Source organism: Callithrix jacchus, chromosome 14 (assembly GCF_049354715.1).
Source record: "Callithrix jacchus isolate 240 chromosome 14, calJac240_pri, whole genome shotgun sequence".
NCBI lineage: Eukaryota > Metazoa > Chordata > Mammalia > Primates > Cebidae > Callithrix > Callithrix jacchus.
This window is the reverse complement of record NC_133515.1, coordinates 69,229,493-69,254,710: the sequence shown is the minus strand read 5'-3', so window position 1 is coordinate 69,254,710 and position 25,218 is coordinate 69,229,493. Positions and strand designations below refer to the sequence as shown.

Genomic DNA, 25,218 nt, shown 5'->3' with positions numbered 1-25,218 from the left:
AAATAGGCAAATCAGTAAACTGAGTACTTTTCTAAAGGGATGAACAACAATGATTCTTCCCACCCCTAGTCATAAATGAATTTCTAAAAAAAAGTTACATAAATTAGTACAGTACAAAGGCAGCTATATTTTAAGTATTATGAAAGTATAAAGCAAATTTTAGCAGAGCACAGATGAGGGTGAGATTAATTCTAACCTGAGATAACTTAGAGAATTTCATGGAGAATATATCTGAGTCAGGCCCTGAAGGATAGGTAAGATTTTGATAGGCAGAGGATGAGGAAAGGGTATACCAAGGGAAGAAAACAGGATGAGCAAAAAGAATTATTATTATACATTTAGAAGTTATAATAAAAATAACTGCTAATATTTACTGATTGTATACTATGAGCCAAGCACTGTTCTAAGTATTTTTTAATGTACTACTCAATTTATTCTTCAAGAAAACCCTACAAAGTAGATACTGTTATTATGCCCGCTTTAGAGATGAAGAGACAGACACAGGGAGATTAAGTAACTTAAGCACAGTCACCATGGTAGTAAAGTATGAAGTAATTTGAACCTGGTTCCATAGCTTATGCACTTAACTACGGAAGGGTAGACAACTCCTACCCACCATGTTCAAAGAACTAAATTCCAACTTACCATGTATATAGGAATCATTAGTATCTGAGAATACTTGATATGAAAGGAAAGGGCACTTAAATGGACACCACTGAAAACAACAGGAGCCAAAATGTCAATGTAAATAACAGGAGCAGATTGGGAGAGGATTTAAACAAGGCTATTTTGAACAATAAAACAATGTTGAATATGAATTTATTTTAGCTTATATATTTAATAAAATATAGGATGTAATTGTAACTCTGGACTAATTCTTATAATGAATAAACTGTTGATTACATAATTCTTTAAACTGTATGATTCCTTAATAAATGGCATCATCACAAGGGCATCATGTAAAAATAAATATGGAGACCCAGATTATGAACACTTGAATGATGAACACCATGTCTTGGGTTAAGAAGTGAGTATCAAGAGACTATACATGAAAAGTAGGTTGAGGCCAGCTTTGAAAGCCTTAATACCTCAAAGGAAGAAGAATGGTAAACAAGAGGCACTGAAGGAAAGGAAGAAATAGGAGACACATTTCAGAGATAGAATCAACAGGACTTCATGGTAGTTTGAATTGGGTGTATGACAGAGTAAAAAAATCAAAGAGTACAAATGATGTGCCCAAGAGAATTAACATCAATAAAGGAGGGACTTATAAAAGAATTTTAAAAAACACATAAAAAACAGGTTTGGGAGCCAAAGTAAAAAGCTAAATTTGGTTAAAACTGAGGCACCAGAGGGATACTCTAGAGACGAGCTTAAGCCATTGAATCTGAGTCCAGGTCTCTGGTGAGAACTTGTAACAATGTGCACCTAGAACCCACAAGATGCAGAAGCTTCAGAAGCAGATAAAGAGATTATCAAGGAAAGGAAGATATACAGAGAAGAAAAAGGGGGTGAGGAAAATATCTAAAGCGTTGTCTACGTTTAAGAGTGAGGAAGAGTACAAGGATGCCTAGAAAAAATGATGAACAGGCTTAAAAGTACAACTACCAAAAGAAGGTGGGAAAAACAACAGTCTATGAAACTGTAAAGGAGGCCAGATAAGCTACAGCTTAGAAAAGGCTGCTGGGTTGAACATAAAATGGTCAGTGGATATGGTTTTACAAATCTTTGACTCTACCATGCCAAGCACTGTACAGATGAAAGTGTTCAAAAAATGTGTTGAGTAAATGAGTAAATAAATTTTGGTAATCAAAGGGAAAGAATTATCCAATATAATCAAAACATTCCTGAATATGTTAGTGAAAATGTCAATAATTAACAGTACTATAGTAAGATCTAAGGCTTAACTATAGAAGAAAATTTAAAATAAATATTTCCCTTCTATATGATGACCAAAAAAAAAAAAAAGGATTCTGTGCATGCACTAGATTTTGGAGACAAATATCCCCCAAGATAATTAAAGTCAACAAGACAGATACATTTTACATTTTCCCACTAAGCACAAACCTGTCACTTCTCACTAAAGAAATGTAGTCAGAAAGAAGATGGAGAAAAAGTAGTAAACAAAAACGAACAGAAACAAATCAAATCTGAAACAACTAAAATATTTCAAAGGCCCAACATGTGCCTGATGTATTCTTAGGTCTGCTTTCTTTATCTACTTCTTATACTTCCCTGCCAAAAACCTTGAATGAGAAAAATGTTAATCTAAAAATTTGAACAGGGGTCCCTAACATCCTTCCAGTCTTTCTGTACCCAGTAAGAATTCTATTAAGTAGAAAAAAGACTGATTTCATGGCAGAAACTTTAAGTATTACTTTTTTGACCAAAGTCTAAACCATCTAAAAGCAGTATCTCCTATTTAGAACTGGATACAGAGTTTCCCAAATGGGTTGGGATAGGGATTCCCAAAATAGGAGAGAAGATAAGAAAAAAAAACAGGGGCCTGGGATGGTGGCTCACGCCTGTAATCCTAGCACTTTGGAAGGCCGAGGCAGGCAGATCATGAGGTCAAGAGATCAAGATCATGATGAAACCCGTCTCTACTAAAAAAATACAAAAATTAGCTGTGTGTGATGGCATGTAACTATAGTCCCAGCTACTCGAAAGGCTGAGGCAGGAGAATTGCTTGAACCTGGGAGGTGGAGGTTGCAGTGAACCGAGATCGTGCCACTGCACTGCACTGCAGCCTGGAGCCTGGCGACACAGTGAGACTCTGTCTCAAAAAAAAAAAAAGAAAAGAAAGAAAAGAAAGAAAATAAGTATCTGGGTTCCTCTCATATAATCACTGAATTTTAACTCAAACTAAGCCTAGAACCTTGAAGACAAGGAAATCATTAAATGCTAGAAATCAGAAACAGCCTTCCTCAAAGCATTTCTCCTTATAAAATACCATACAAAGGTTTCTTGGTATCTATATCCCTCAAAGTTTTGGTGATACCAAAATTTGAATTCTGAGCCAGAAATATTCCAAATATATTGCTGGACATAAAACAGGAAGTACAATATGACAACAGCAATGATGGCAGTAGCATGGTTTAATCAATGAAACTACCTAAATTCAAACGTGGAATTAGGAGGGTGGCCTATCAAACTTCTTGGCAGTAATACATTGAGGAAAACCATTATGTTGAAAGGAAAAAGAAAAATGCTTTGAAGGGTAGTGGGAGTTTTACGTAAATGGACGAATTAAGTAAAAACACAAGAATCAGTCAAAAATATACCCACCAACTGCTAACCTGATGATTCATTTGTAAGCTCATGTTGTTTATCACCAAGTAGTATCTTACGATCCTTGACCATGTGGACTCTTATTAATCAAGCTTTAGATTGGCCTGTAGTTAACATATTTGAATGACAACATTTACAACACTAGGGCCAATTCATGTGCTATAACTATGCTGATCCTAAATTACACAGGATACACAAAACCTCCTAATATTTAAAAAGGAAAAAAGCAGCAGCAGCAGCAGCATGAATCAGAAGTCAAAGGACTGCACGCCTGTTGGCTTCAGGAAAATTAAAGTGCAGACAAAACATGATCTTGACTTTCTAAGCAATATCATGCTTCACTGTCTCCCAACTATCTATGACTATGATGGGCATATCAAATTATTAACAAACATATCCTATATGTGAAAGAAGGTGCTCTTAACTGTGAAGGGGAGGTAGGCAGAGGTTGAAGGGAAATGTGGCATGAATAGAAAGGTATAGCACTTCAACTTTTTTTTCTACCACCCAGTTCCTAGTATCACTCTCTAAACCTCAGAGGTCACTCTTCCAAATTCAGGTGCTGAACCATATATATATGGTATATGACAATGACAGCAAGATGTACTACTTCACCTGTGTCGACAAAGGGCCAAGCTGGGTATGGTGGAGCTCACCTATAATCCCAGATATTCATGGAAGTCTGAGTTTAGGAGTTCTAGATCAGCCTGGGCAACACAGGGATATCCTGTCTCAAAAACAAAAATTAAAAACAAATGGGCAAAATATGCCTCTCCACCCACCTTCCTTCTTCATAGAATCAAATGTCAAATAATTTGCATACACTGCTCCCTCCACACATACTAGGCTATCTCCTGGCATAAAACCCCAAGAAACCTCAGTAGCTCATTCTGTACTGATGGTTTACAGTCTGTCTCAAATAACTGCTTTCCCTGAAAAGAAAAGGTCACTACCAAACTCCTCTGTGTCATTTGTTGGTTCTTATCCTTTACAGGCCAAAGTCTTTAATTCAACTAACTGCCAAGTCCAGGTCTAGACTGAAATTTATTTTCATACCCATCATATGTAAATAAAAAGTTAAGCGGGTAAGTGAATGTCAAGAGAATATACAACTTTAAAGCATTTCAATACATAAAAATGCACAGTAACAAATACTATTTACAAAAAAAGTTTTTATTATAATAGATTTTTAAAGATCTCTACAAGTCAAGCTTACATTAGTAAACAGAAAATAAAGTATGTATTTGAAGGCTAGTAAATTTCATTTTCTAAAACATTCTGTAATTTTTATTTTTCACTATTTAGATTAAGAAAGTTCTATGGTAAAGATGATAGGACTAGATACAAAAACAATCATTGTGATAACAAAAAAAATAAAATGCTTTTAAATATGTTTTTCTTAAGTAGGGAGAAACAGCCAACTAACATTTGTGAAAAAAAGAAGGAACTAGAGTTTCAAAACTTAGCTGCAAGAAGTCCTACCTCCATATATTCAGCCTAGAACAGAGACAACAGCCTCTAAAACATGTTCACAGGAAAATAAATATTCCATTATACATATGGCTAGCCTTCTCTGAACCCTATTTCCTTTGTTCTTTCTTCAGACTCAGTTTCCCACTTTACAGCTTCTTCTCATATGACTCAATAAAGAATAAACAGGCTGGAAGTTAAACTGGTTAAATAATCTCTGAATAAGATACGGACACTGCCTTTTATTATTTCACAAAGGTTTGATGACTTTTCTTTGGCCACCCTCTTCAGTCTTCTGATAACCAAGTGCCACCTCCTCCTCCTTATCATAAGCACTAAAGACTCCCCAACCCAAAGAAAAACACAAAATCAATCTTGGGAGGGGCACAGCTGAAAAAGAACACGTTCTTAACTTTTCATTTACTCTCTTCTCTGGCTAACTTTTGCCACGCCGCTGCCATCACCACCATCAGCACCATCACCCTCACCACCATCACAACCACTCTCCCTGCCACAACCCCAAGACTTAACTCCTTTAAATTTATTTTAGTGCAGCAAGCAATAGCTTGTAAAAGGATGCAAACCAGCTGAAACATTTGACAGACAATGTTAAATACCAGGGAATTCCTATCAACCAATTTACTTTAAAAGGTGCTTTGATGTTGGCTATCTTTCATGTACCTCTTTCATGGCACATTAATAAAGAAAACTGAGCTGAAGTAAATCAAGACCCAAGGTCACATCTAGAATTACAGCACTGTAGGTACCTGATGAAATAGGGATTAATGCTGCATGAGTAGTGAATAAATAAAAGCACCTCTACCTACCAATCAGGCCAATTTTAAAAGTGCCTGAACTTTATTCTGCAACTAGACCTGAGACATCTTTAATCCCCCATGCCCTTGAAACCTAATTATCATAATATGAACCCAAATGTTAGGGTTCCTTCAAAATGTAAGTGCTGTGAAGCGGAAAAGTAATGGGAATTAAACTGGGCGTAACCTTAGAAATGTACGGATGTGGGGAACTTAAAAGAGGTATTTCATTAAGTTAGGAGAGAATAATACAACGATTTAGCCACATAAAATACACTAGAATCAAAAGGTATACCAAGCCCCCACCCCAGTTAAAAAAATATATAAAACACAAATAAGGTGAATTCAAGAACTACTATTTTCAACTATCAATTTCTGGCCCCAAATCTCCAAGTTCTATACAAGCAAAGGATTCCAGTAATTTTGAATTCATCTAATGCAACTAAAATGAGAAAGAACCCCAGTGATTCTGCACAACCCAGTTTAATAAGAAACTCAGATGTTCCCTCAATAAGCAATTGAATACATTTTTTAAAACGTGTTGGCCAAAGGCGAGGCAAAACAGCAAGCTGTTTAATCCCAAAGAAAAGAGGAAAATATGGATAAGAATAGGCCAAAGAGACAACAATCTTAAAGTAAAAATGGTTCCTCTGGTAACCGTTGATAATACAGTCTTATCCCTCACACATCTAATTTACCCTAGAAATCATGGTGGGGGAAAAAAAAAAGCTAACACTGCTTAATAGAAATACTTTCATCTTGAATTCATTACATATCTGTGTTTACCACAACACAGAATTCAGCATAAATTAAGACTGCACTGGACCCTGTCCACAGAGATGGTTACTAAAAGTCCTAAAAGATGGACTCTACAACCCTAATACGGTTCCTAACTTCCCAAGAACACCATTAATAGGAGAGTCTATGTATAATTATTTCATCTACCTATTTACAAGCATTAAAGTCTTAGAAACTATCCTTTTCTATTCAACTGAAGTCTCTATAACAGAAAATGCTGTTCATCTGATGTATGCTCTCTAAGAAGGAACAAAACTGTATACAGGAAATTGGTGAATTCCACTCTATTTTCAAAATCACAGTAAAATGTCAGTTTGGAGGAGTATCTAGGAGTGTAAAACTGTACATACACAAACTAAGAATTAGAGAAAAAATGTAAAACAATTGCTCAAAATAAGGTATTGTTTCCTCCACTTCTAAAGGTTATCAAAAACACTGATAAAATCCCAAAGTTCATCAATTGTTACATTAATGCTGAACATGTTGTTTAATTTACATTTTAGGTTCTGTTAGAGACTAAATATACTTGTCTAAACAGGACATCTGTTTTGGTTATAATACGTTGTATCTTTGGCAAGAACTTATAATAAAACTAACAAAAACAATCAAGAATCTTTATTGGATCTGGCAATAAAAGCAGATTTGTAACAAAAAACCTTAAGACAAGAAATGACCATCACTAGGCTTTAGGCCAATTCTAATCTAAGTCAATAAACAAAGATCTGCAAGAGGGGCTACAGTGAGGGGTGGGATAACTCCTGCAGATATTTAAATTGGACTTAGGAATACAAAAACACATGGGTTACAAACCTGGTTTAACATTTTATTTTGATCATAAACGGTCAAACTGAATTCAAATCCAAATAGTATTTTAAAACTACACACACATACATACACACACACCCCATTTATTCATTCCTTATGCCTCCTTTCCCAACATATTTCACTGAAATGGTCTATTTAAATATGTATTTTTTTAAAACATTCTGCCATTTCAACAAAATAAACATAAATTATATTGATTGTAAAACATAGTTTTATTTTTAAATTTACTTTATATCACAAACATTCTAGAAAGGAAACCCTATAAACAAGAGCCTAGTGTTTATAACAGTCACAAAAATGGAGATGCATATCAATAGGGAAAAGGCAACAAAAGTCTAGAATGTCACAGTACATTTTTTCAAGTCATCACCGTAGAAAGAAGTGAGAAATTTAAATAACACAGTACCTTAACTTGTCATTAAGCATGATAATCTGGGTATTAGTTTTAATAACCAGAAAACAATTTAGGCTGTCACAAGTTCCAAGGCTGATTTATGGTTTTTATCATCCCTAGAAAACTGCATATCAAGGAGACAGGATATTTAAATACAAACATTTCTGATTTCAAATTCCATATGTGAAATGGAAAATACTGCACTGGTGAGAAATTAATAACACTAACCACAACTTTTCCTCTATATAAGACAGTATTAACTTCATAACATTATGAACTTTACATAGCTAAATAGATTTTAAGTTTTATAACTAAGCTTATTGATTTTTTGGAAAGTTTCTTTAAACTAAAGCAAAAGGAAAAGGTCCAGGTGGTTCAGGACAGGGGAGATCTGCTGCACATTATTCTGATAAAGTCATCCACAGTCAGAATAAAAGGAAACTGTAGAAATCATCCACAAATCTCTATCAAAAATTCCCCCCACCCGCATCGCAAAATTAATTTATCCTCATTAAAATTCATATTTTTAGATCAGGTCCAAAAACTCTAGTCTGTCAAAATCTTTTCTGGTCCTAATTCTAACACACCTTAATGTCCACAAATTTGAAAAGCACGTCTCCAAACCTTGACTGAATTATTGACTAAAATGTTAACTAACACAGTGTTCGTGGCACAACACTCGGGACCTCAAACCAGACATCAACCCATTAGCTAATCAAAATCTTTTTGGAAGCCACATAACCAAATCTCCAGTTTGTCCATAAGGGTATTAAGAGACTATCCAAAGCTGTGCTGAGTTCCAGATGTTTCTATCAGTCTAGTTTTCCTAACAGAAAATGAAATAGGGTAAGACCAAAATGTTTTATTAGTAAGAAACGCGTCCATCAAAACCATTCTTTTATAATTTAATAATAATCTTGACCAATCAAGATTACACTCAGTCATCTGTATAATCTATTTAATTTTCCCTTTGGAACATCAAAATAACATCTATTCATCTCCAAGCTTCCACAATTTTTCAACAATTACCAAGAGTGGTATCAAAATTTTACGTACAAGTCCACCCAAACTTCAGAAAATGTTTCATTAGGACCAGAAGATAAAATAAGAAACAGGAGATCTCTTAATATCTTCTTACCTTAATTATATTTTAGTGTTCTTTTATTGATACTTATTCATCTTTTCAGGCCCCCAAATCATCCTATCTCACAAATCAAAAGAGAAGTTTAACCAGTCTACTCTTTTATCCACTGATTAGGATTATGGTATTATCTACAAGCAATGAGATTCCTTTTCTAACTCTCTTCACCCAAAGATAATCAACACTTTGATGCTATACTTGGGGGAAGCAGGTAAAGGAGGGATTCAATTCTTAAGTTTTAGTCTTCCAGAACTATGTTTAACAGATCAGTAACTCCCCTCTGACACACATTCGTGGTTACTTACACTTCTTTCAGCTTTGTATATGGCCTTGTAAAATCCACACCTGGCAGGGAGTACCCAATCAATACATACTAATTAATTTACTTTTAGTTCCTTTTCTGGTGGCACAGTCCCTACATGTCAATGTGCTCTATTGAGAACATGACAGAATATTTGCAGTAATAAATAATTAAATACATAAGAGCTAAATCAGATACTAGATACTAGTAGACACCAAAAAATTAAAAATACATAAATGTAAATAAAAATTGTTCCAAACTTGGTTTGGCAAAGAACCTTTCTTGTATAAATGATGTAATTAATACAAGAAAAGTTCCTTTCTTTTTTTTCTTCTAGGGGAAAAAAACATACTTGATAGAATACTTAAGCAATTTTCTGACATACTCCAACAGGTAGAAGACTTGCTCTAGCAAACCAATCATCCAACTATTATTTTCTCTACTGTAATTTTGTTCTCTTTTCCACAAAATTTTGTTACAAAAAGTGCATCTCTGAATTGGCCTCTTAGAAGCCTTTTCCCTTGAAATAAGATTATAATAAAGTTTTAACATGTGTTAATAAATAAGGTATTTGGAAAGTTTTCTTTGATATGAAGAATTTTAATTGAAATTGAGAAAATTCTATCCATTAATTTAATTTTTTTTCCAAGGAATTTGGTAAGGATCACGGTCATTATTTTACTGGAAGAGCACATTAGTGTAGCTCACATATCCCAATGTGTTCTAAGAACCATTCCTCTATTTACTTTCCTTCAAAGGATCTTTTGCAATTTTATAAGGTAGTCTGTATTCTATTTCCAAAAACTTTCTAACTTCTCATTAAACACTCTTTTGGGTCAATCTTCTCTCTTTCTATTTCTGAAGGTTGAAAATTGGAATTTCATAGAGCAATGTTCCTCAAACTTCTATGATCAATCGTAAGAAATTCATCACAATGCAGTTCACAATACATATATGTAACCAAAACAAATATTCATGAGGCAATACTTAGCCTACTACATGAAATGCCCTCTATTTCCTATTGTTTTCTATTTAACTTTTTTAAGACGGTGGTTGAGACACACTAAATGGACTTTGTCTTTTACCAGTGGGTTCCAAATTGCAATCTGAAAAATTAGGCTCATATGACTCAGAAAAATGAGGATAAAGAGAACATGAATCTGAATAGTATGGATAAAAGAGTACATAAATTCATCACACTCTACTTTAGCATTGGAGGCTTCTGAAAATCTGTCTCATATACCAAGAATATCGGTTATACCTATACTTATCTACAAATTGTACTTCTTGTCACTATCTCTTGCTTTTAATTCTCAATATAGAATTTTTCATCAAGTGACATATACAAAAATACACACACACTTATTTTTTTGTCTATTTTTTCCACTGGAATGCAAACTTCAAGAGGGGGAGGGACTTCGCCTGTCACTGCTCTCATTCCTAGCACACAATAACTGTGCCTGTCACATAGTCTGGGTTCTGAGGGATACTCTGCTAGCTGTATGATGGGTGCAGAACTAAAGGGATGTTTTTGTTCTAGGTAAAGCACAAAGGCCTGTTTTGCCAACATTAGCAGTCATCCATCTGTGGCCTATAAAATGGGTGCGTTTTCGGGGAGGGAAGAGTTAGAGTCGAGAGACAATTTCTTTAGGAAGATGATCAGGATGCTATGTCATTTTCCTGCTCTCCCAACATTTCACATAGAAGGGTATCCTATCCATCATATGCCAAGTGAAAGGGGCTGTATTGGGAACATTTTGTGAGCTTCACACATGCTCCCGGAGTATGGAGAGCTAAACATGCCTTAGAAAAATGAAAAGCAAGAGTTACCTGTGAGGATACAGAAAAATACAAGGCAAGGATGGATAAGAAAAAGAATAAGTGTAAACACAACTGTATGAGAAAGAGAGAAAATTAAAAAGGGAAACAGCTGTGCTAAGCGTAAGTTGTTGCCACCCCTTGGAGTATGAGCCAAATGGGCCTGCAAAAGTGTATGGTAGGCTTTCAACAGATTCTCTCCAAGCAGACTGAGCAGCAAAGTAACCCAGATGAGAATGGCTGGTCTGAGGCCCAGAGCTAGAGAAGGAAAGCCATAACCAGTCAATCAAAGAAGACACATGCTATATCACAGCTTCCGTGCAGGGGAAATCTCAGAAATCAGAAATATAAAAATTCTTCCTAACATCCCATGAAAGGAAGCATTGGCAATTGTATCTGGGCCACCCAGAGGGCCTTACCCTAGAATGCAACTGGTCCTACTTCCTAAGACCATGCTCTTTTTCCCTATTCAACTCTGAGGACCAATTGTGGAGGGATCAGAAAATTCAGCTAGTGAATTAGGGAAAATAAGAATAACAGAGAAAAAGAGAAAGGACACTAACTACAAATCCCCATAACCTAAACTACAAATTCCAATACTGAAGTAGTGTTTCCCAGAGTAAAAGAGGCCTTACATTGAATTGAACTTATCTCAAGTTTGGAGTTCTGATTATTGCACTAAAGAAGATATTTCAATTGCTGAAATCGACTGTTAATCACTAAAAGGGACTGAAAAGGCTATGAGACCTGTCCATTATTTCAGCCAGGAATGAACATGAGTTCATCCAAACACAAGATGAATCAAGAGAGGAGACAGTAAAGAAAAAGTTGTTCCCTTCTTGTACCTTACTGAGTCTATCTCATTCAATTTAATACCTATAGGTGACAAATACTTGTTGAATAAATGATACATAAATAAAATAACTAGTAGAAAATATACAAAAATATTAATATGATTCTCTGAGTAGTGAAGTACCAATAACTTTTATTTTCCTCTTTGTAGTTTTCTGGATTTTTCAAAATCTCCCTCTTAAGCATGCTTTAAAAAAAAGAATATTCAATCACCAAAGAATGAAGCCTCTATCATGTACCTGTTTCAACAGGCATAGATATCCCATGGAAAGAAGTAAAAGAAACAAGTAATTCTTAACTCAAAAGTATAAATTTAGATGATTAAAAAGATCATTATCTATTTTTTTCTTATGTGTGTCTCTGGGGTGTGAAAATACCAAATTTTAAATTTAAAGAAAATTTAAAATACAAAACCAATATGAGAGATTACCTACCTGGATTCACCTTTTACTGAAAACAACTAAAAATCCTAGATATATCTTCTTAAATGCATCTCTGAGTAGGCAAGAAAGAAATTTTTATACTAAAAAATACGTGGGAACCTTGATTTCTGAAATTGACTTTCAGCTGAGGGCATCTGCTGAACCAAGTACATTTTATTTTCAAGTTTCATGGCCTCATAGAGCTTCACAGAACCAGAAGGATAAAATACAAAATGAAGGATCCAACTAAGTTATAGGTGTCAACAAAAGATCCCCCACCTACTCACACACATATAAAGCCAGGACTCCAGAGTTAAGTTAAGCCCTCAGTAAAAGAATAAAACAGAAATATAACTCACTATACTCAGGAGATCACAATGAAAATGGACTATCTCAAACTCACTCACAAGCTGATGTAGGGGGGAACTGAGAATACAGAACCATAAGCTATCTGTTTGGTCTCCATTCTAAATTCATACTACCTGGGTGGTCAGGAAAAAACTCAAGCTGAGAATTTAATTTAATTGATCCCAAAGTGGTAGTATTTAAGTGAGTCTTCTTGCATTAGCAGAAGCAAATGCAAATCCTCTTTGAAGCAACTTACAATCAATCCAGGACTAAATGAATTCCCATAGATAAAGTTCCATCAAAACAAAAAGTTTACCATAAAAACTGAACAAAAAAAGGAAACAGAGCATCACAAAGCAGAACCAGCAATTACAGCATATAGCAGAAATAAACTTGCAAGGATTTTAGATACTGGAATTATCACACAGATTGTGAAATGCAAGATTTAATATGGTTTACAAAAAGACAGGCTTGAAAATATAGCCAAGAAAAAACTGGAAGAATCATCAAGAAGATTTGAAAAACAGAACTTCTAGAAATGAAAAACAGAACTGAAATTAAAAATTAAATGAATGGATGTCAATTCTCCAAAAATTAAATTACAGACCTAAATGAGTCAAAGCTATAAAACTTCTAGAACAAAACAGAAGAAAATTATAGTAACCCTGGTTTTGCCAAAATTTCTCAAATAGAAAACAAGAAGCAAAAACTATACCAAAAACTTGATAAATTGGTCTTTCTCAAAACTAAAATATTTGCTATTCAGAAAATCCTGCTTAAAAAAAATGCAAAGCCACAGACTAGGAATATATGTTTACAAAACATATACCTGACAAAGGTATATTAATTAAATAAATTAAAATAATAATTTTATAAAAGAATAAATTAAAAATACTCTTATTCAATAATCACAAGGAAAACAGTCTAGTTTTTAAAATGGGAAGATTTGAACAGATACTTCACCAAAGAAGAGACATGGATAGTAAAGAAGCAAATCAAGATGCTCTAATTACTAGGAAAATGCAGATTAAAACCACAGTGAGATATCACTACACTACACATCCACTAGGGCAGCTAAATTTAAAAGACTGACTATACCAAGCACTGACCATTACTTCATAATTCCATTGAGGATATGGAGAAACTAGTGTTACAGAAGGAATCCTTAGGGTGTCAACTTTTCTAGCCAGAAACCTGTGGCCAGTTTTTGGGTTTCTTACATGCTTTTTTCTTAGAGTGCCTCCTGCTTTGTACCACCTCTCTGCATCCCACATAATCAAAACAACACAAAATGTTGTTTTCCATTTCCTTCTCCCAGGTTTTAAACAATCTCTTGTATCTGTGATGCTCCAAAACACACAAAATGCTGTAACTTTTAGCAATATTTAGCATAAATCTTATCAGAGTTTGAAATATAAGACAACAAATATTAAAGATTACATTTCATTCTTTAATTGCTCATTAAACAAACATTCATTTCTAACCATATACTTTTTTAATTTGCAAAATCACCATTTATCTTTGGCAAAATATAAGTCTATAATTTGTAATTGCAAGTTTCTGTGTCAATTAAGAAAATAAAGAAAATATTAAGTCACAGAGTTACTAAAATATTAAGCAAAGGGAAAATTTTCAACAATTTTTGCATGTAGTAATTCTGGTTAACAGTTTTGAAAATATTTATCTGACTAAAAATAGTTTTACACTTAATATTTAAGAATTCAAGTTAACAAATATTTATCAAAATAGACCTATACGTAATGTGCTTTATGCACATTAATGCGAAGGGGGAAGAGATAAATAAAACAAGGATCCCGATGTAAGGTTTCAATGAAGAAGGAATTGGATAAATTGAATATAAACACAAATATCTCTTAATGAGCTACACAATTCCTAAAACATTGCTGCACAAATCAGAAAATAGTGGTAAACAATTAGAAATTAAGTGTGGTAATTTAATATGAATGGAAGCAAATATTCAGATATTCAAAAAATAAAATGAGTGCCTACTATACGTCAAAAGATTGAAAACTAGAAGCAGATCCAAGATGGCCGACCACTAACAGCTCAGGACTGTAGCTCCCAGTGAAAGCCCAGAGAACGAGACGACGCCACACTTTTAGAAAAATTTTCGTCACTCACCGATCAGCCGATTCCCAGTGGAGGAGCCCCACGGGTCGCCAGCGCGACTCTTGTGGCCGCCGCAGTGGTTTTGCCGTCTAGGCGCAGCAGCTCTTCATGCAGAGCCAACGGGACTGCTTCCCCTACTGACCGGAGTTTGGAGCTCTGGGAAGTCAGAGCCGCTTGTTGCGGACTCAAGAGGGAAGCCAGACCAGAGATTCCCGGGCAGAAGAGCACCATCAGTCTTACCGCTGCTATTTAGGCCGCCACAGTGGGTTGCTCGGATCCCAGCACTGGGAATCAATAAGTCGGACGTCGACTCAGAAAAATAATTAGAAAGGAGGTTCATCTACAATGAAGGGAAAAAAACAGCCTAAGAAGGCCGAGTATACTCAAAATCAGAACCCATCAGCAACAGAACAAGCCCTGATGGAAAAGGACTCATCAGCAACCGAACAAGCCCTGATGGAAAAGGACTCATCAGTAACGGAACAAGCCCTGATGGAAAAGGACTGTGTTCCATTATCTGAAGTAGGCTTTAAAAGGTGGATGATAAGAAACTTCTGGGAGTTAAAGGAACTTGTTCTAACCCAATGTAAAGAAACTAAGAACTTGGAAAAAAGGTTAGATGAAATGTTGAAAAGAATAGACAATATAAAGAGAAGTACAAATGAACTTATGGAGTTGAAAAATACAACACGAGAACTTAGTGAAATTTGTACAAGCTTAAACAGCCGAATGGATCAAGCAGAAGAAAGGGTATCAGAGGTCGAAGATCAACTTAATGAAACAAAACAACAAGACAAGAATAGAGAAAAAAGGATAAAAAGGAATGAGCAAAGTCTCCAAGAAATATGGGACTATGTGAAAAGACCTAATATACGCTTGATTGGTGTACCTGAATGTGACGGAGAGAATGAATTCAAGCTGGAAAATACTCTCCAGGACATTATCCAGGAAAATGTTCCTAATTTAGCAAAGCAGGACACTATTCAACCCCAGGCAATACACAGAACACCACAAAGATATTCCTCAAGAAGACCAACCCCAAGGCACATAATCGTTAGATTCACCAAGATCGAAACGAAGGAGAAAATATTAAGGGCAGCCAGAGAGAAAGATCAAGTTACCCATAAAGATAAGCCTGTTAGGCTTACAGCAGATCTCTCAACGGAAACCCTACAAGCTAGAAGAGAGTGGGGGCCAATATTCAATATACTTAATCAACAGAACTTTCATCCCAGAATATCATATCCTGCCAATTTAAGCTTTACATTTCAAGGAAAAATAAAATCTTTCAGGAACAAGCAAGTACTCAGAGATTTTATTACCACCAGGCCTGCTCTACAAGAACTTCTAAAAGAAGCATTATACGCAGAAAGGAACAACCAGTATGACCCTTTCTAAAAATACACCAAAAAGTAAAGAGCATTAACATAAAGAAGAATTTTTATAAACGAAAGGACAAAATAGCCAGTTAATATCAAATGGCAGCAACCCTAAATTTAAATTGACCAAATCTCCCAATTAAAAGATACAGACAAAATCTAACGGTATATCCAAAGATATACATAGACTCAAAATAAAGGGTTGGAAAAAAAAATGTACCAACCAAATGGAGAGCAAAAATAAATAAATAAAAAGCAGGAGTTGCAATTTTCACATTTGACAAAATAGATTTCAAAGTTACAAGGATACAAGGGTAAAAGGATTAATGTAATAATAAGAGATCTTAACACCCAGATACATAAGACCCATAATGAGATTTAGATTCAACGAGACAAAAAATTGATAACGATATCCGGGACTGGAACTAAGATCCAGAACAAATAAACTCAATAGAGCTCTCCATTTTAAACATACAAAATATATATTATCCACAAAATCTAACGATATATCTAAAGATATACAAAGACTCAAAACAAGGGGATGGAAAAAAAACTCACCAACCAAATGAAGAGCAAAAATAAATAAATAAAAAGCAGGAGTTGCAATTCTCACATTTAATAAAATAGATTTCAAAGCTACAAGGATGCAAGGGTAAAAGGATTAATGTAATAATAAGAGATCTTAACACCCAGATACATAAGACACATAAAGAGATTTAGAGTCAACGAGACAACAAATTGATAACGATATCCAGGACTTGAACTCAGAGCCAGAACAAATGAACACAATAGAGGTCTCCATTTTAAACACATAAAATATGCATTAACCACTTTAAACACTCAAAATATTGATCGGCCATCATTGAAACCCATTTTAGGAATGAAGTAATATTCCTTTTTCCCTCTTTTTCTTTTTTTTCCTTCTTTAAAAAAAAAAAAAAAAAAAAGATTGAAAACTGCAAACCATTCTAGCATATACTTTAAACAAATGATCCATAAAACTGCAGAATTTTTCATGAGCGTTTTCAACTTTGACTATATGTGATAACCGAGACTTAGCATGGTTATAATCGGCAACTTAACTCCAGTTTAACTTTTTGCTCCTTTGGTAATTAGAATTTGAAGCTTTGGATGACTTCCCCCATATGTGTAAGTATCATGATTCATAAGGTATTTTAAGGGTAGGGAGAGAAAAGAATGAGAGAAGAGATAAATAAATGGGTCAAGTTGAATGGGGTTTATGAAGTAGGACATATACCATGGCATTTGTTAACCTTTGGCAGCTTGTCAAGCAAAAAGTGTTGGAAAGAACAGATAAGAAGGAATGTGCTGGTAAATATGGCTGGAAAAGGTTTTTCAGAATGAGTGGCTGACAAGACTATAGAAATACCTATCAGATTATCTGTTCAGAAGGTATTAAAAATGATTGCCAGAAAAAGCCTGGAGATTTCAATTTCAATGTAACTTCAAAGTGTTGGATAAGAAAACATGGTTTTCTCAAATAGGTACTTTGAATTGGCAAAAATGATAATAAAATGAAATTAAATAGCTGATTTTTCTAAAGCGCTTGCTATAAATTCCAATTAGACATTTGTGTCATTTAAAAACTTCAAAAGCATATAATATTGTCAAACAAATGCAAAAAGTACATTAAAAGACTAATACACTATAAATAGAGTTAAATCAGAACTGCAAAAATGGTTCAACTATAGAAAACAGCTACTATACTTCACCATATGAGCAGATTTTACAACCCTACATAATTACAGCAGAAAGGAGAAAGCAGAATATAGGAGAAAGACTACCATCCAAAGCAAGTCTTTCATTGCAATGAAACAAGGCGCTTCTGAAAGAAAATGCCCAATAAAGTCTACATTCATAAAAGTGCAAAGAAGGTACCAAGGAATAAAACATGGAATAACAGATGAACTCTGGTACCATGCAGCAACACTGCAGTGCAGATGATAAAATTGGGCATAGGGTACAGAGCTCTCAAGATCAAACACAAAACATATCTGCCCATGTTCTGACAAAATAATCAGAAAGCCTGGGTGATAGCCATCTTGTTTATGAATGGTTTCACCAATGATTCACCCCAGAAGTGAAAAAACTTATAAGCAGAAGTGTGGGAGTAGAAAAATTAAAACTTAAAGAGTAAGTTTTCTTGGACAACTGAAACTTATTTTGAAATTATTTATCACAATCACAGCTAATACAAAACAACCAGATTCCCTCCCCCAAACACTAAGTTATGTTTAATAGGAGCTCCAAGCTCAGAGTTAGATCATCTCAAAGATTAGCCCACACTTCACATATTGACTACAAATAGCCTTAAAAATAGAAGATACATAACACATTCCATTTTAAATCTTGACAGTGGTCAATGATGCTAACAGGTAAGTAACATTTCCACGGATGAAGATGCTAAAACTAAAAGAAGATTAAAAATGAATGGCTAATCAGAGGCAGTAGGTGGTAGGCCTGAATATAGGTCCGTCTCTACAGGCCACATACTTCCCATTATACCACAGCACCTATGATAAGGCTCAACTAAAATGGCATCTAATCCATATCCATTAATAAGATTGAACATCTCATGATATGATACATAGATTTATTATTTTACAAAAGTGCAACAAATATTAGTACTAGCTAAAGTGATAGATTTTACTATTATCCCTATTGCATCAAGGTGAAAATAAATTTTATGTGGGTCTATTAATTTGCACAAGAAAATACTGCCTCTAATTTCACAGCACTTTTAAATACATATAAATTATATGTATAGTAGGTATATATATATAAACAAATAAAACACACTCATCAACAAAAATATCGTATTTTGTATTAAAGCCTTGGTGTTCTGTCATAACTTCTCTCAGGTTTAATCCCATTAAAAAAACCTATAAGGTACGTATTCTTTTCTCCATTTTAAAAATGAAGGAAAGTGAAGCTAAGAAAGGGTAAGCGACTCTTCAAAACTTGCATAACTAGTCAATGATGAAAACAAAAGATTAACCCCAATTTGTCTGACCCCACAATTCATCCTTTCCTTTCTAATACTACATACTGCCTAAAGTTCAGTAAAGGGATATTCTATAAGCAAATGCAAATAAGATCTTCACTACCTAATATTTTTTATTATGTGGAAAGTTGTATTTACAACCACTACAAATGTACCCAAGATATTTACATCAAATTAATGCAAACAAGTTAAAAAGAAATCAGAGCAGGTACCTGAAATAAACTGAAATAAACAGCTACATCAGGTGCTTGTATTAGTTTCTCAAAAGGACTGGGTGCACATTTGCAGTTCCCAGAATAGGGAAGATCCATAGTATTTCCCAGGCCAACTTAAATTACAAGAGAAAGAGGGAAAAATTCTGCAGTAGACCTTTCAATCTGTTTCCTTCTTAAATCATAATCCTGTAGCACCTATAGTTTGTTCTTGACCTTCTCCTATTCCCCTTATTTCCCTGAGTTTGTTTTTCTGACTTTGACTGTACTCTTGGCAATCTTGACTCCACTAACTGCCTGGCCCTTCCCTTCTGGCCTACCTACACAAATCCTCGAATTCTTCCTGTGTTAGGTTTTACTTTCTGTTACTTTATTGATGCTTTCAGTCACCTACTAATCAGTCAACTATTCTTTTAGTTATTAGTTGTCTCATCAGCAGTAGGAGATAGTTCTTGAGCACTTTCTGGTAATTATCACCCATTATAACTCTCCTCTCACCTAGAATTAAATCCTTTAGGACTTAGTATTCCACTGTAGTTTGGAAAAGGCAGACATGACTATTGAGATCCAAAGAAGTGGAGAAACAATGGTGAAAGAAAGTAGAACTACTACAGATGCAGGGGCAAGACCAGAGAAAATGAGTTATTCTAATCCAAAGTTATTCACAAGTTATCTGTATGCCTATATGAAATAAGTTTGTGACCAAGAGATAAATGAGGAAAGAATACTGGAAATACTTTTTAATTCATAATACTTACCTTGGCTCTCAGTTCTGAAAGGTAATGACTCATAGGCTTCAAAACTTTGGGAAAAGAAAGCTAAGTTATTCACAGTCTGTTAGCCCCTAGCCTGGTACATCATTCTACTTACTATTAAATAGTTAACTAGAGCCCTCACACAATGTATAGCCTAGAAAATCCCATGCAACTGAGCCCTAACATGCTGCTTCTGTAAGAGGTTTCTGGACTCTGTACTGCTCTAATCATTCCTGTCTCAAATTTCTCCAAGAGTCAGACACTTTACATTATCCTGCAAAGTTCTCACGAATAACAAGAGGTGGCCTGGAGGGCAAAGGAGATGTACATCTTAAAAAGAGAAGAGAGGATTCATCAAAAAAGAACTTTAGAAGTTCCCATGCTTCTCCAAGAAAAGAGACAAACGTAACGGCCTTACCAGTAAACAACATCCAGTGGTGCAAAATAATTTTTCATTATCAGGTCAGCAAAGTAAGCTTCTGTCTCCCGGCAGGCAGTTCCATTTCCAATCACTACTGTGCTGCAGCTTCAAGGGAGAAACAGAATGACAAGCTGAATTTCAAGGTATGCTTTAAAATCAACTGGAGAAAATGTACAGAATGCTCTTATTCTCTCATATATCAAAGCAACCTGTCCATTGTTTCACAAGAAAAGCACAGATTTATGTAAAATAAAAGACACTGTCCTGCATTTTGTATAGTAGGCAGCAGAGCAGTATTTTACTGCCACACTTTCTCAAAAAAGTCACCTTTCTTCACATCTAGAAGGAACCAAAATTAGACATGAGTAAGTCAACTCTGGAGCATTCTAAGCCATAACAAAGAGATTATGATTAAATTATATAATATGTTGTTAATTTCTGAAGCTTCTAACTACAACCACATCTATTCCCCAGATGGAAGGAAGAGAAGGAGGGAAGGAAAAAATGGGACAGAATAATGAATTGCTCACATCTGCCTGTATATTACCTCCTTTATTTGTGAAGGTGGCAAAGGAAGGGAGCAGCATTTCTCAAGTCTCCACATTCAGAGTTCCTCAGGAATTTACCCCAGCACTGTTTTACATGGTTCCTTCTCTCTCACAAAGGCACTTCCCTTAATCCCTCCCTCCAAATTAGGGGCTTAAAAGGTTTCTCTGGTTGGCTGACCCAGTGAAATATTCAAAAGATTACTTATTTTCATACTTGAAATTCAGCAAAAGCCTCTTTATTTTCTCTGCCTCTCGGAAGCCTTGTCCACAATGCAGGTAAACCACATCAGTATGAAGTATCTGACCTTCAAAAAATAAAAATAAGCCATTTTGCAAGAAATTCTAAAGTGAAACACATCAATGATTTCGTCAAGCAAGTTGTAACAGAAAAAAGAGACTGGCTTGTTTTTTAAAATGAAGTCTGAATTATTCATAGTCACTAAATCAGATTCTTCCTAGTCACTCTGAAGTATTGCTCCTTCCAGTGTCACAGGATTCTGTCTGCTATACAAAACTACTATTAACTGGAGAATATGCTAGGATATCTAAAAGAAAAATGGTTTTCACTAACACTTATCATAAATAATAGTAAAAGCAAACATTAACTGAATAGTTAGCATATATCAGATGCTGTTATGATACTATCGTATTTCTTTTTTTGGATTGTAGATACATGACTTTATCTTGTGCATATTTAAGACTTATGAGCTTTTCTATATTGCATTGTACAGAAAAATATTTTTTATTGAAAATATTTATTTTTAACAATTAAATTTAAAATCATTAAAATTATTTTGATCAAAAGTATTTTTTAAAATTTGAGGATAACTACCTAAAGAATAAAAATGAGTTCAGAAACAAACTTCGAAAGTTAGGAAAAGAACTGAATTTCAAGGTATGCTTTAAAATCAACTGGAGAAAATGTACAGAATGCTCTTATTCTCTCATATATCAAAGCAACCTGTCCATTGTTTCACAAGAAAAGCACAGATTTATGTAAAATAAAAGACACTGTCCTGCATTTTGTATAGTAGGCAGCAGAGCAGTATTTTACATTAATCCCAAAAAAAGCAGAAGATAGAAAATGTGGAAGTTGAAAACAAAAATTAATAGAAAAAAATACAACAGAAAATATCAACAAAGTCTAGTTTCAAATCACTTACATACTTTTAGCAATACTAATCAAGAAAAAGAAAGAAGATATAAATATAGTAATTATCCTAGGAATAAAAAGAAGATATAACTAGAGATTGAGCACAGATTTAAAAAACACAGAAAGACTATTAGAAACAACTTTATATTAAACTATGTAAACAGATAATTAGAAATATCTTACCAAAACAGCCTAAGAATATATATCTATCTGTATATGACATTGTTAGAAGAACTATCCTACAGGCAATACAATAACTGAAAACTGATCTAACAACATATCCAAAAGAAAGTATCACAACCAAGTTCCATTAATCTAAGGAAAGTGTGACTTGACATTTTAAAAAAAATCTAGTAACATAATTCATCATAGCAACATAGTAAAGGATAAAAGCCATATGATATTTAAACAGATGCAAAAAAATTGATAATATATATTTCCTCCATATTATAAAATGAACAGCAGAAAAAGACAACTAGGATAACAAAAACAAAAAGTCATGACTATATCTAGAACATAGAAAAAATATCCCCACAAAACCCAAAAAACAAAGCAGGTGGGAACAATGTACTGACAAGACATCACTGCATCAGCATCAGCATCCGCATGGGAGGAAGCAGAAAGAAACAATGGATGGAATTGAGAACAGGAGAATCCCAAAAATGTCAAAGGCTACTTCCCTGGAAATCACAACAGTCAGAGAATGGGAGCTGAAATTGGGAGAGATTCAGTACAAAGGGTGCCCAAGTAGTTCTGAAAGGACTGGAAAACACTGATCCCTAATAACTCTTGAAACTAGTAGAATATCCCCTTCATGACAAAAATCCCACACTGAGGAGAAACAATTGGTAATTACATCCAAATTAAGCAAAGTAAAAATAGTAAGAGCAAAGGAAAAAGAAAGCCCAGATAAAATAAGGGAAAGCAACAGAGAAGCAGATTCCAGAAAGTATAAACTATCTCTCAATCCACATAGAGTTTTTTCTTTTAATGATTTGGAAAAAACAGAAGAGAAAGTTCTAGAGATATACAGTGAGAACACCTTGCCTGACCCAGCCTCCACTAAAAGTTCCAGCGAGATAATATATGTAAAACTAAGCAAAAGAAATGTAAAAGACTAATATAATGTGTCCTTACAGAAAGATGTGCCTAATGTACAAGAACAAGCTTCTTAAAAAAAAACATTACAGAAAATAAGAGTAACATAAGTCTGGCTCATGCCTGTAACCCGAGCACTTTGGAAGGCCAGGCGGACAGCTTAAGCTCAGGATTTCAAGACCAGCCTAGGCAACATGAGGAAACACTGTATCTACCAAAAATACAAAAAAATAGCCAGGCATGGTGGTGCATGCCTGTGGTCCAGGTACTGGGGAGATTGAGGCGGGAGGGTAGCTAGAGCACAGGAAGCTGAGGTTGCAGTGAGCTGAGATTGTGCCACTGTGCTCCAGCCCAGGTAACAGAGCAAGACCATGACTCAGGAAAAATAAAATAAATAAATGAAAAAATAAGTCAATATTAGAAAATCTTAGAAATTAGATGAGCTAAATCGGGAACAAATTAGATTTAAAAAAATGTTTTTCAGACATTTTTTTCTAAACTAAAAAATATAAAAATAGTAAATGCCTTAGAATTAGAAAATAAAAAAAGAAGTTAAAAGATTTTTTTAAAAGTTAGAAATAAGGAAGTTCATAAGGCACTATAACCTATTTTTTGAAGTATCAAATGGAAATTCTAAAACTGAAAAAACCAATGACTTAAAGAACTCAGTAGATAGTTTTAGTAACAAATTAAACATAGCAGAAGAGAGAATTAACTTAAATGATCAACAGAATATAAACATAAGAATGGAAACTAGGAGAGAAGAAACCTAATGGTATAATATGCATGTAACTGGAGTTCCAGAAACATGCTAGAAGCTCCACAAACCCTAAGTGGAATTCATGTAAAATAGGAAAGACAAGAAAACCCACACATATACACACACTGAAGCACATCATAAGAAAACTGAAAACCACAAAGAGAAAATCTTAGCAGCCAGAGGAAAAAGACACATTACCTTCAAAGGAAGAATAATAACACTTTTGGCTGATTTCTCAACAAAAATTATAGTAGTCAAAAAAAAAAACCAAAAAAACTGACACCTTTAAAATCTTTAAAGTACTAAAAGTAACTGTCAATCTTAAATTCTACACCCAGCAAAAAATATTCTTCAAATATTAAGGCAAAACAGAGATGTTTTCAGACAAACTGAAACTAAGACAACGTGTAGCCAGCTGACTCATTAAAAGTAATAGCATAGAGTTAGTTCTTCAGGCAGAAAGAAAATGATCTCAAATGAAAACACAGAAATGCAAAAGAAATGAAGAATACCAGTGTAAATATAAGTAAACAGGAAAAAAAATACCGACTGGGCAAATGAATAAAAACATATTTTGGTATTTAAAATATATACAGAATGAAAGTGCATCACACATAAATGCATCACAATAATAGAATCTGATGGGGAATTACCATAGTTCAAGTCTGAGCCTAATTAGTCTTCAATATCCCTATCAAGACACAGGAAGGGTATAAACGATAGCCATATATTGAGGGGTTTCCTCACAAATAAGACAAAAATGAAGTTTGATTATCTGGTTCCTAATACACTTGTATGTGAGAAAACTACTTTCTAGGCCTTAAAAATTAATATTATTTCCAAATCCTCATGAAATGTATGAAGTGAAACTTATAATCAACCAAACAACTTTTATATGAAAAATTGCAAGACAACTTACTGGTAGGAGAAATTATAGCTAATTTGCAACCATGTTTATAACCAGGATCCACTCCCATTAAGGTGCGCCCTGGAACAGGGCTTGTTAAAAGGAGCTGACGAAGATTCCGTCCAAACATCATTACTGATTCCTTCTCTGCATCTGATGTTAGTTTGGCTCTTTAGAAATAAAAGAAAAGAAAAAGTTTTTCATTCACCCAAATTTTCTTGCCAGAAAAGGATCAGAATTCACTTTGCATAATTATTTTTCAAAGGAGAATTTATAATAATATAACTTAAGAGAAAAATACACAAAAATTATATTGAATCTATTTTCACTAATCACAGCAGTATATAATACCACA

General features: G+C 34.4%; 1 protein-coding gene across 2 annotated transcripts in view; it reads right to left on the bottom strand.

Annotated features, from left to right (window-relative positions):
* SRBD1 (S1 RNA binding domain 1) overlaps nt 1–25,218 on the bottom strand; it is a 239,963-nt gene that overhangs the window by 160,011 nt on the left and 54,734 nt on the right. For both annotated transcript variants that reach the window (XM_035272653.3, XM_078348438.1), the window contains exons 12-14: nt 24,876–25,033; nt 21,160–21,250; nt 20,395–20,502 (exon numbers count right to left, since the gene is read on the bottom strand). In XM_035272653.3, coding sequence (XP_035128544.1) covers nt 20,395–20,502; nt 21,160–21,250; nt 24,876–25,033 — 357 coding nt within the window. The remainder of the gene's footprint in view (nt 1–20,394; nt 20,503–21,159; nt 21,251–24,875; nt 25,034–25,218) is intronic.